Source organism: Aulonocara sp. 'chitande type north' Nkhata Bay, linkage group LG17 (assembly GCF_057382095.1).
Source record: "Aulonocara sp. 'chitande type north' Nkhata Bay isolate Kocher_YH1m ecotype deep benthic linkage group LG17, A_spYH_male_GT1.1, whole genome shotgun sequence".
NCBI classification, from domain to species: Eukaryota; Metazoa; Chordata; class Actinopteri; order Cichliformes; family Cichlidae; genus Aulonocara; species Aulonocara sp. 'chitande type north' Nkhata Bay.
The window spans coordinates 40755731-40768244 of NC_141360.1; the positions used below are offsets into that span (position 1 = coordinate 40755731).

Below are 12514 nucleotides of genomic sequence, written 5' to 3' on the forward strand. Positions count from 1 at the left end.
CCCTGGAAAGTCGGGAATAATTTGTGCAGCCAGAGCAAAAAGAATGCAGCTAAGTGACTTTAATGTATAACCAAAAGAAACTGGACTATTTTTAGAGCAAATCTGTATTAAAGAACCAAGAGCGATTCCTTCCCGCGTGCGTACGGTTTTCCAGTGATTAACTGCACGTACGAAAGCCTCACTGACTAAAACATGTGGCCTCCCCGAGGAGAAATCAGGCAACAGCTACGCATTTGTTTTTCTTTCTTTCTGTCTATAAACATTAATAATACATCCCCCGTAAGCCTGACTCGGCCTTGGAGACTTATTTCTGTCAGTGAAGACGACCCTGTTCTTTCCAGCTCGCCTTTAATCAGCTGAATAACATTTCCTTCTTTGCTTCGAAAGACGCCAGGCCACCAAATCACAGCCATGTGACAGTCAGTCGCTGAAAGCTGGTTTTTTTTCTTTTTTCATTAGAGGAAGAGGAAAGCTTTTGCGTTGTGAAACTTACAATATTCATGACTGCCAGGATGTATTGCTCGATGTCCCTGCGGCCGTGATAACCCACCATCATCTTATCAGCTACTACCAGCGTCTCCACGTAGCGCTCCCGGCTGACCGAACGCTTCAGAGGCAGCTGGCCACGGCCGACGTGATGAGGAGGCGTCTTCAGCGTCCGCTGCCACCACGACGCGCCCTTCATCGGCTTCTCGTCTGAGGCAGATCACACAATCTTACATTTTGACAGCGTGCTGTTGAAAAGAGCTCAAGTTGATCCAGCTTTGTATCGGAAACAGATTCTCTCGCTTTTCCCATCATTTGACCACAGATTAATAATAATTACAGCAATAACAGCAATTAGACGAAACACTCGACACACTTTGCGTAATCGTAGGGCAGATTTTAAAGGGCAACTTTACAAAGTATCTTTCTTTTCTTATATTTGTCAAACGGCGGCTTTCCAAACATACTTGTGCTTTTTCAGCAAACGCCCTGTAACACAGACTCGGTCACGCCTAATCACAACCGGGAACGCAGACACAGCCGCAGCCTTCTGCTGCTGGCTGGTGCACAGACTGGCCTGCGGATGTTTACTCCTCCGGTCTGGACCTTAACGCCGCTACTAAAAAAGACCAGAATATCTCTCGTCTCACCAATGACTCCGCAGGATTGGCCCTTGTACTGATGGCGGAGCGATGACCGCTTATAAACCACATGGGGGCGCCCCTCTGCTCTCTCCTCGCTCTCTGTCCCGGTTTGGTTATCTGGTGAGACAAGGGGTTCAATCAGGTACTCCTCTCCCCCAGCAACAATCACCCCCTGCTGCAGAGAAACAGATTTGAAGAATAGAATAAAATGAGGATTGCCATCACGGCACACAGATGACTTTACAGTGCGAGTGTTTTCCTGAGAAACTCTTTTCAAAAAGTGAAAACAGATGAGTCAGTTAAGCTCACATACCTATGCCTAAAATATGCTCACTGGACACTTTATTAGGTACGCCTAATCAGCCAGTCACACGGCAGCAACTCAAGCATGACCAGGACGACCTGCTGAAGGTGATTTAGGTGACTTTGAACGTGGATTGTTTAAGAAACTGCTGATCTCCTGCTATTGTCACAACCATCCCTAAGGTTTACTGAGGATGGTCTAAAAAAGAGAAAATGTTTTCTGGATGAAAAGCAGAGATCAGACGGTCAGACTGCTTTCAGCTGACAGGAAGAGATGATGGCGCAGCACGTTGAACCTTGGAGAAGGTGGGCGGCAGCTTCAGACGACCACAACAGGTGCTACACCTGCCGGGAATCTGAGGATGCGGATCACACCGGCTCCTCGAGATCGGACGACAGCAGATTGGAAAAACATCGGATGGTGGAGTGTAAACGAACGCAAGCATCCTCCACATCCTGCTTGTACGGTGCAATCCGTCAGCCTGCTGGTGGCGTTAATGGTGCGCAGGGTATTTTCTTGGCACACTTTAGATTATTTGGGTGAAAGTGAACAACGCTAGCGAACCTTCAAACTTCACAGGAAACAGCTCGATCGTCCCGTCTGTGTTGGGCCCTTTGGGCGGTGCACACATACACAGACGAGCACACATGAGAGCATGAAAGAGTGAATGAGAGCGAGGAAAATGAGAGAGCGAGACAGAGAGAGCGATACACTAACACTTCCTTTGATTCCGCTCAGATGTGTTGGCTTTGGTCGGAGCGAGAGTCTCCTCACCCGAATGGCGGCGGCAGCTTTCAAAGTGCTTTTAATCCCATAATAAAGTTAGTGACGGTCCTCTGGACACACAGCCCGCTCGCCGGTGAATGCGCTCACGCTGGTTTGACTAACAGTGATTACGTGTCCAGCTTATTAACGCTTTGCGAACACGTCTAATCCTCAGCTGCGTATACAACTGTTATTTTGGGGTCTGCTGTTTGTAGTGAGAGGATACACAGATACACAGCGCTGTGAATACAGCAGAATGAATTCATCCAACGAAACGGGGCGCAGAGGAGAACGAGCTCTCACCCGCCGACGAGTGTGCGCGAGTCGTCCGCCGTGGAGGGCTGAGGTGACTTCAAAAGAAAGAGAAATGGATCCGGTGTCTTTTAAGGGTCACGTCAGACAGCTGTAAGATGTCATTTACACTTTCTAGAGATCAAAGCGAGCATTACAGAGCACGACGCACTGCAGGTTACAGGTAGACGTTTAACAGATTGCAGTTATTAAATTTATTGGACATGACACTATGTTAACCCTCATATAAGTAACTACTGCTGTCTTGATTTGCTGTAAACCTGAGAATGGTGGAGGAGCTGTTATCACCTTGTGCACCTGGGCAATTACTTAGATCAGTGCATGGGGCACTGCCGGTTACTACCCAGGTCTTGGCTAGCAAACAAAGTTGAGCAAGCTTAGAGCCTCCACGCTGTGAAACAAGTCTGACCACCGAGATCATAATGGCACTTAAAAAAAAATTATTTTCTGACTTTCTTCTTGAAACACTTTTATTACAAGTAAAAAGCCTCTGTGAATGTCACAGTACTGAGTGTTTCAGATTCTCATTTAATATTCTTTGACTTCTTAGTGGTCTTAGTCCTTCCTGCCTCAGTGTTTAGTCTCTGTTCCCATGTTTACTCTGTGCTTTTGTCCCATGTTTCATGTATAATCACCCTTGTCTCTATGTCCCTGTGTCTCCCGTGTGTTGTATACTCAGGCCTGAAGTTCTCTGTCGCTACATCTTCCCTGTGTTCCACATCTAGTTACCGTATTTTTTGTACATAAGGCATATCGGACAATAAGGCGCATTAATCAAAACAAAACAGTCAGATAAGTCAAACTTTACTCAGCTCATTCTTCTTGCTTCCTCCACTTCTGTACCATTGATTCATTGATGCTGAATTCTCTGCAGCGGCTCTATTCCCATGTTGTTGCACTATATTAATGACTAACCTCGTATTGTGGATGGATTATCTCAGTTGTTCTCCTGACTGATGTTTGGTCCGTTTACAGCATCCTGCCATGCGATTGCATTTGTCCCTAACCATCAGGAACCCTCATGTTAACTTTTATCAAGTGGAAAAAAGTTAGCGTTCATCCTCCAGCTTCACTGTTTATGCTATGCTAACATAGCTGTGTAGCTAGTGATCACGTAGCACATCATTATATACCAGCTAGCCCAACTTCAGTAACCCTACAAACGTCACTGTTTAGTTTCCTGTCTTCATTTATGTTGGAAGTGATAGCAGAGCTGTACGTTTGATTTTTTTCAGAAATCTCTCAGTCAGAACATGCTATATCATGTTTAGGTGGAAGCTAGTGAGCTAACTTCCTGCTAACTTCTAACTCTGTTAAATTTTGTTTTCATGGATGCCTGGATGTTAAACTTAATTGTTACACCTGGTAAAGCAGCAGCGCTGATCATTTTATTAAAGATGAAAGAATTTAGACAGTTTTAACTCTCAGTGATGCTGCAGTGTTCGTTTGTTTTTGGGACCTGAAGAGATGGAGTTTAGGACCCAGATTCCTCCTCGAGGCTCCTGACTACAGTAGCCGTGATGCTCCAACAATCCATCAAGTGCGGCTTCATAGCTACCAAAGTTGCACTAAAACATTTTTGAGAGTGAGGTGATCCGCCTCCACTGTCTGTGTTTGGGTCCGCATCCTCCTCACGCCGCCCTCGCAGACGTGACAGTGAGTGTTTGATTTTTACCCATCTTTAGTTTTATTGGTTTTTATCAATCTCTGGGATTTTAATATACTTTGATTTCTTTCTGTAAACCTTCTAGTAACTTAGAACAGTCAACAGCTTTATTCGCCACATGCAGGTTGCCCCCGCAGTGGACTGGACCACTGAATGGTAGAAAAGTCTAAATAAAGTTTATTACTGCCTTTTCCTCGCAACCATCTATCACAAGCAACTTTACACTATGACACAACATAAATCCTCAGAATGGAAATACTGATAGTCAGGGATTTCTTATACAATTATTATAAACTAACCAGACACTTCATTAATTACACTCTTTACACTACTGGGTTGGACACCACCCCACCACCGTCTACTTTTTTAGGGCTTCAGACACATCTTAAATCTTTGTTCCACAGATTTAACAAGGTGCTGGAAATTTTAATTCATACAGATGTGATAGCATCACACAGCTGCTGCGGATCAGTCCTGTTCCATCACATCCCAAAGGTGTTGTATTGTATTGAAACTGGTGACTGTGGAGCCCGTTTGAGTACAGCGAACTCTTCTTTATTTTCAGGAAACCAGTTTAAGATGATCTGAGCTTTGTGACGTTGCCCCTCATCTTGCTGGAAGCACCATAAGAAGATGGGAACACCGTGGAAGTCCATAAAGACATGAACAAGGTTTTTATCGACGGACTGATTCGTATTGTTTCTGTCTGACACTGATGTTTGAATGTGGCGGCAGTAATCAGGACTCATCAGACCAGACAACGTTTTTCCAGTCTGCTATCATCATCATCATCATTCTGGTGAGCCTGTGTGAACTGCAGCTGCAGTTTCCTGTCTTAGCTGACAGGGGTGGCAACCTGTGTGGTCTTCTGCAGCCGCAGCCCGCCTGCTTCAACATGCACAATCAGAGACGCTCTTCTGCATACCTCCTTTGGAACGAGCGGTTACTTGAGTTGCTGTTGCCTTCTGGTCAACATGAAGCATCGACAACTGACCCCAACGAGGTATTTTCTCACAAAAAATGCAGATCGCTGGAACTTTTCTGACCATTCTCTGTAAACGGATGGCTGTGCGGGAAAATCCCAGCAGATCAGCAGTTTCTGAAATACTCAGACCAGCTCGTCTGTCACCAACAGCCACGTTCAAAGTCACTTAAATCATATTTCCACCACAATTTCAGCAAATCGTATGCTTACGTGTGATTGGCTGATTAGATATTTGCACCAAGTGGACCACACTTGAAAGGTACGCCTAACAAAGTTGCTGGTAATCACCTTAAAAAGCTTTAAGTCTACAGTAGCAGCGCTGGACTGGACACAATTAATGATGTCATCTTTTAAAGTGAAAAGTGTCTCTTTTGTAGCATAAATTCTTCCTTTCAGATAAGGTTTAGAGCTGCTCGAGGACTCGAGGTTTGCTAAAGTGTCACGCTTTGATGTCAGGATCTGCTGCTGCTGCCGTCACTCAGTGTACGAGCTGTGGATTTAAACGGGAGGGTCGAGTCTTACCAGGCCGTTACAGTTGCTCAGGGCCACTTTGCTGGAATGCGGTTGGTCTTGGAGGTGTCCCACATAGTGGCAATGAGGAGAGTAAGGGTGACTCCAGGCTAAACGACCCCTCTTCCAGTACTCCACCTGGAACTGCCGTGACAGCAGGCTTCCCTGTAGCGTCAGGTTGAGCAGGAAGTTGTTCCGGGATGTCGACAGCTGGTAGAAGAGCTAATAGACAGAAAGATGCACAAGAAATTAATAAATATATGTATTTTTAATTTTAAAAAAGTTACATAAAAAAGCATAATACAGAGTCAGGAAGCCTGTCTTCAGTGCTGCGCCTTCTTCTTTGGTGGTGTTCAGTCATTTTTGAGTCCAGCATCTCGCCACTGGGTCCTACACGTACTGGGATGGCGATCTCATACTGGCCTAGACTGGATAGGAAAGCAGCTAGAAGGGGAGAAATAAAGACAGTGTAAAATCAACACCAGAGTTTAACTAGATAAAGACAAAATTCAGCTTCTTCCAAGTGACTCTAATAAAAAATACAAACCTGGAGGATTTGCGAGCTGCTTATTTTAAATCACACAATGGGCTTTTTTATAGAGTGACTAACCCAGTTGGAAAAGAGGAACTTGCAGACTTTTTGGCCTCCGCTCCAAGTACCCCTCCTTCACAAGGCCATAAGGATGTTCCCATGGTTACCTTGAAACTGTATACTTCCTGTCTGTGCAAGAGGCCGGCAATGATTTATTGTCCAAACTCGCTCAGCTCCAAACAGCCGGCGTCAGCTTACTAACGGGGAAGGGTCACTAGCAAAAGGAGCCCAGCTTAAACCTTTGGTCTCGCTTGGTGGAGAAGCGGCCCCTTCCCACACAGAGTAAATACCCAGAGATCAGAGCTCCCTGGTACAGACTTAAAGGAAAAATCTCTCTGAAGGCAGCAGATAGCTGTGCCTGGAATAAACAGCGCAATTACAGCACAAACACTGCGTTCACACAGACTTTGTGAGGCTGCAGTGTATTTGTGACATGGGAACGTTAGTGCAAAACACAACCGGCGTTCGAGCCTTTCGAACTGTGGGAACCAAAACACAAATGCAGTTTCTGCATTTCAGATTTCACGGTTAATCTTCCAGCCCCGTGTCGGCAAAAAACACCCTTTCAACACAAAGGACGCAGCCCTCGTGTTTAGTCTAAATTAGATTGAGACTAAACATGTTTCAGGTATCTATTCGTCTGTCATCTCCTCCCTGTCCAACAGCGTGTTCCCACTTTTCCTCATTATCGCACCTCCACACCAAGCTGCACACCTGCACCCCATTACCACATCGCTTTTTGCCGTATTCCTCTGCAAGATTATCTAATGTGTTGCAGCCACAGCGTCATACTAACTTGTTTCGTCTGTCTATTAATGTTCTGCCATAAAATCCAGCTCCCTAGTAAACTCTGATTTTTAGCTTACATAGTGTTTGGGTCTCGTCTTGTTTCATTGGGCTGCTAAACGGTCCAAAAACACCCTGTGAGTAGTAATTCATTTATATATCAGTACTTCTCTCACACCAACCAGTCGCAGCAGATGGCCCCGCCCCTCCCTGAGCCTGGTTCTGTCGGAGGTTTCTTCCTGTTAAAAGGGAGTTTTTCCTCCCCACTGTCACCAAAGTGCTGCTCATAGGGGGTCACAAGATTTTGGGGTTTTCTCCGTTTTATTGTAGGGTCAACCTCACAATATAGAAGCACTTTGTTGTTGTGATTTGGCGCTGTAGAAATAAAACTGAATTAAATTGAATACTGCTACTGAAACCAATCAGACAGTGCATTAAATACAGACAGTCAAGTGATATATTTTTTATACTGTAGTCAACATTAACATTGCATTAAGAGTGCATGTACCAGCTTTATAAAAACTTATTCTGGGTCAAAGTCTGTTTTTCCTTAACAGATCTGATCATTTACAGTGGGGCAAAAAAGTATTTAGTCAGCCACCGATTGTGCAAGTTCCCCCACCTAAAATGATGACAGAGGTCAGTAATTTGCACCAGAGGTACACTTCAACTGTAAGAGACAGAATGTGAAAAAAAAAATCCATGAATCCACATGGTAGGATTTGTAAAGAATTTATTGGTAAATCAGGGTGGAAAATAAGTATTTGGTCAATAACAGAAATACAACTCAATACTTTGTAACATAACCTTTGTTGGCAATAACAGAGGTCAAACGTTTACTATAGGTCTTTACCAGGTTTGCACACACAGTAGCTGGTATTTTGGCCCATTCCTCCATGCAGATCTTCTCGAGAGCAGTGATGTTTTGGGGCTGTCGCCGAGCAACACGGACTTTCAACTCCCGCCACAGATTTTCTATGGGGTTGAGGTCTGGAGACTGGCTAGGCCACTCCAGGACTTTCAAATGCTTCTTACGGAGCCACTCCTTTGTTGCCCGGGCGGTGTGTTTTGGATCATTGTCATGTTGGAAGACCCAGCCTCGTTTCATCTTCAAAGTTCTCACTGATGGAAGGAGGTTTTGGCTCAAAATCTCACGATACATGGCCCCATTCATTCTGTCCTTAACACGGATCAGTCGTCCTGTCCCCTTGGCAGAAAAACAGCCCCATAGCATGATGTTTCCACCCCCATGCTTCACAGTAGGTATGGTGTTCTTGGGATGCAACTCAGTATTCTTCTTCCTCCAAACACGACGAGTTGAGTTTATACCAAAAAGTTCTACTTTGGTTTCATCTGACCACATGACATTCTCCCAATCCTCTGCTGTATCATCCATGTGCTCTCTGGCAAACTTCAGACGGGCCTGGACATGCACTGGCTTCAGCAGCGGAACACGTCTGGCACTGCGGGATTTGATTCCCTGCCGTTGTAGTGTGTTACTGATGGTGACCTTTGTTACTTTGGTCCCAGCTCTCTGCAGGTCATTCACCAGGTCCCCCCGTGTGGTTCTGGGATCTTTGCTCACCGTTCTCATGATCATTTTGACCCCACGGGATGAGATCTTGCGTGGAGCCCCAGATCGAGGGAGATTATCAGTGGTCTTGTATGTCTTCCATTTTCTGATGATTGCTCCCACAGTTGATTTTTTCACACCAAGCTGCTTGCCTATTGTAGATTCACTCTTCCCAGTCTGGTGCAGGTCTACAATACTTTTCCTGGTGTCCTTCGAAAGCTCTTTGGTCTTGGCCATGGCGGAGTTTGGAGTCTGACTGTTTGAGGCTGTGGACAGGTGTCTTTTATACAGATGATGAGTTCAAACAGGTGCCATTCATACAGGTAACGAGTGGGGGACAGAAAAGCTTCTTACAGAAGACGTTACAGGTCTGTGAGAGCCAGAGATTTTCCTTGTTTGAGGTGACCAAATACTTATTTTCCACCCTGATTTACGAATAAATTCTTTACAAATCCTACCATGTGAATTCATGGATTTTTTTTCACATTCTGTCTCTCACAGTTGAAGTGTACCTCTGGTGCAAATTACTGACCTCTGTCATCATTTTAAGTGGGGGAACTTGCACAATCGGTGGCTGACTAAATACTTTTTTGCCCCACTGTACATATGCCTGTGTAGGTTCTCACTCATTCGGGTCATGGTAGTCTTAGGAGCTTGGAAACAAAGCGACTGGACTTCTTTAAGTAACTTATAGAAGCTTAAAGCTGAAAGAAACTTAAAGAAGTCCAGTCGCTTTGTTTCCAAGCTCCTTAGACCTTCATTTAGATAAACAACTGCCTGGATGTATTTCAACATAGACACTGTGCCAAAAGCTTACTATTTGGAGACACACTTCAACACTACCTCCCACTTCATTGGGTACACCTGTTCAACAGCTTATAAATGCAACACAGTGTAAGTGCATTGCAACCGAGCACCAGAACGGGGAAGAAGGCTGATTGTAAGGCAGTAGTAACTCGAATATCCACTCACTAATCTCAGTCCAGCACCTTTGGGTATGTGTAGAACCAAAGAGTCACATCGTGGACATGCAGGCAACAAATCTGCGCCAACTGTGCGATGCCGTCATGTCGACACGGACCAAAATCTGTGAGAAATGTTTGCAGCAACTGGTTGGGTCTGTGCCATGTTTTAAAGCAGCTTTGAAGGTGAAACGGCGTCCGACCCAGTAGGAATATACCCACTGAAGTGGCTGGGAAATGTCGGTGGAAAAACAGAACTTAAACCTAAAAGCATACTGCAATCCACACAGATGCATACCTAATATCTGCTTTATAGCTGAAGCATTGGAAATGAAAATGAGATGAAACCCTGAATTCTCAGAGTGAGCATCAGCGGCAACATCCGTTACTTCTTATTTACTCACCAAAATAGCTCTTATTCTCATTATTACTTTTAGCCATGACTCTCCTACAGTGGGCAATCGAGGCACCCCACTGGCATTTTTCCCCCCAAACTTCCTGAAAAGCATTAGATTTCCCACAACAAATCCATCCTGTTCTTGTAAAGCACAGCATGTAAGCCGGCAGGTGGTATTTCCCCTACGTTTGAAGCACAGGAAAAACTCCTGGACAGAAAATGTAAGTACTAATAAAGCAGATAGAATTTGTGTCTATAGAAGAAATTAACGAGACCTCACACAGAATTAAGTGTAATGAAAACCAGAAGACACATGAACCTACAGTCTAAAGCTACAGCTTGGGCGAACTCAACAAATCCTCATTCCCACACCCACAGGGACACGAAACACAGGCAGCTTCAAAGGATTGTTGTGAAAACAGTTACAGGAGACATTTATGGATGCTATGAACTCAGAACAGCCAGCGAGAAGTAAGAGTGCAAAAATAGTTATCAACCCTTTAGTGAGCCATTAGAGGTGCAGTCTTAGATTTGCTGTATTAAAGCTTCTAAAAATAGCACTATACAAAAGTCTTGAGTCATGCCTCATTTCTTTATATTTTGCTTTCTTATTATTTCTTTGTGGTCTTTAAAATTTTTCAGAGGAATGTTTTTGTGTGTCTTAATGCACGTATCACTGACCTGTGACTCACTCAAGCATAAAAACAGCATCTAACTCAAGAAATGGACCCATGGTGTGTTCAAACACAACAGATGACCTTTAAATTGTATTTTAGGAACTTTGTTTCTAGCAATTCAGTGGAAAAACACATGATTTATTTCCCTTTCTTTTGCTGAACTTATGAGAAAAATAACACAGGTATAAAATCGTATTTTTGCACCGATGAGGTGATTCCCAACGACCTATTAGGTGAAAATTTGGCATGTCTCGGCCAGTGTTGGTCAAGTTACTTGAAAAAAGTAATTAGTAACTAATTACTGCCCCCAAAAAGTAATCCCATTACTTTACTGATTACTTATTTTCAAAAGTAATTAATTACTTAGTTACTTAGTTACTTTTTAAAAACACGATTTACAACCTGAAGAGGTGATAAAGCGATAGATCTTTCAGCCCAATTCTACTTTTTCTGCATAATCCATCATACAAAATGTAATCAAATGGAAAAGTCTCTTTTTAAAACTTGTTTTATTAGTTTCAATCTTTTAACTTTATGCATCAAGCAAACATTTAATTATATGCAACATTCTCTGACGGGAAGAAATTAGTTTAACATTTAAACCTATTTTCTGCACATTCCAGCACATAAAATAAAATATTTTTTGTGTTTACACTCAGTCTTTCAAATAGATGCAAGTAAAACACAGCAGAAAATAAATAAAGTCAAAGACTCAGCGGTCCTGTTGCTCTATTTTCACCTGTAAAGCAGGAGTGGGGCAGGCGGAGGTTTACCCTGGTGCAGGTGTGCCGCGGTCAGTGGAAGAATCCGCGAGTTTCTCTGTGAGTTTCCCATTACGTCGTAGCTACTCGGTGCTTGTTTGGAAGTTTAGGGGTTTTTTCGCTGTAAAAAGAAGTTTTCTTCCCACGCACAGCGGACACTAATGTTTTTGTCACTTTGTATGGAATCAAACTCAAAGTAAGGTCAGTACTTCCACGCTTTAAACGCTGCACGCTCATACTCTCTCTGCACTCGATATATGATCCATTGTTGATCTGCACACAGCTGTTGTCACTGTAATCTAATTACCGTTTTTGCAATAGTAATCCCTTACTTTACTCGTTACTTGAAAAAAGTAATCAGATTACGCGTTACTGCCCATCTCTGGTCTCGGCATGATGTGCAGCACGTCCTTGAGGAAACTGCACAAGTGGAGAATAAAAGAAGAACTAGCAAACCTCGGAAAAAAAAGATCTACAAAAAGTATCAGAAAGTCAGCAAAACGCTGAAACGACCTGAGCGAAGCATCTGGCCCTTCACGTGATCCATCTGCTGTTCACTTAAAACTTCATCTGAAATGTCTGTGAAGGTCCTCAGTTATCCAGGTCATCGTAGTCTAAGGACCTTGGAAAGAAAAGCATCTGAGCGTCTGAGCTCACCCGAAACCTTGGCTGATTGTGACCCACACCCATTTTCACACCTGGGCTCGTGTGATTGGGTAGAGGATCAATAGGGGGTCCACTGTCCCACTTGGGGGGAACACTCACACAGGGCTTAAGGCTACGTCCACACCAGCCCAGATAGACTTGAAAACGTGTCCACACCAGCGTTTTCAGTCGTTTTCACAGAGTTGTGCGTCCACATTGAAACGGCCCAAAACGCTTACGTTCCAGTCCTGCGCAAAAGCAAGTGAGAATTAAAGAATTTAAAGAAAAACTATCAGGAGTACAAACTGATATTAATCTTTTTTAGGGCTGTCAAAATTGAGAGCAAACAAAACAACTGCTGTATAATTGGTTACATGACTGCATCACATGACTAAAATGCGTCATCGTCTGCGTTTTCGAGTGTCCACACTGCGACGGGACAGCTTCTT

The 12514-nt window shown here is 43.9% G+C and overlaps 2 protein-coding genes across 2 annotated transcripts in view; one reads left to right on the forward strand and one right to left on the reverse strand.

Moving 5' to 3' along the window:
* The window catches only part of adamts10 (ADAM metallopeptidase with thrombospondin type 1 motif, 10), a 56451-nt gene that overhangs the window by 34105 nt on the left and 9832 nt on the right, over positions 1–12514 (reverse strand). The window contains exons 2-5 of the mRNA XM_086268144.1: positions 5977–6116; positions 5685–5894; positions 1137–1305; positions 494–696 (exon numbers count right to left, since the gene is read on the reverse strand). Coding sequence (XP_086124270.1) covers positions 494–696; positions 1137–1305; positions 5685–5894; positions 5977–6116 — 722 coding nt within the window. The remainder of the gene's footprint in view (positions 1–493; positions 697–1136; positions 1306–5684; positions 5895–5976; positions 6117–12514) is intronic.
* zap70 (zeta chain of T cell receptor associated protein kinase 70) overlaps positions 2393–12514 on the forward strand; it is a 41606-nt gene continuing 31484 nt past the window's right edge. The window contains exons 1-2 of the mRNA XM_086268141.1: positions 2393–4167; positions 4743–5180. Of these exons, the coding sequence (XP_086124267.1) occupies positions 4893–5180 (288 nt within the window). The 5' untranslated portion in view covers positions 2393–4167; positions 4743–4892. The remainder of the gene's footprint in view (positions 4168–4742; positions 5181–12514) is intronic.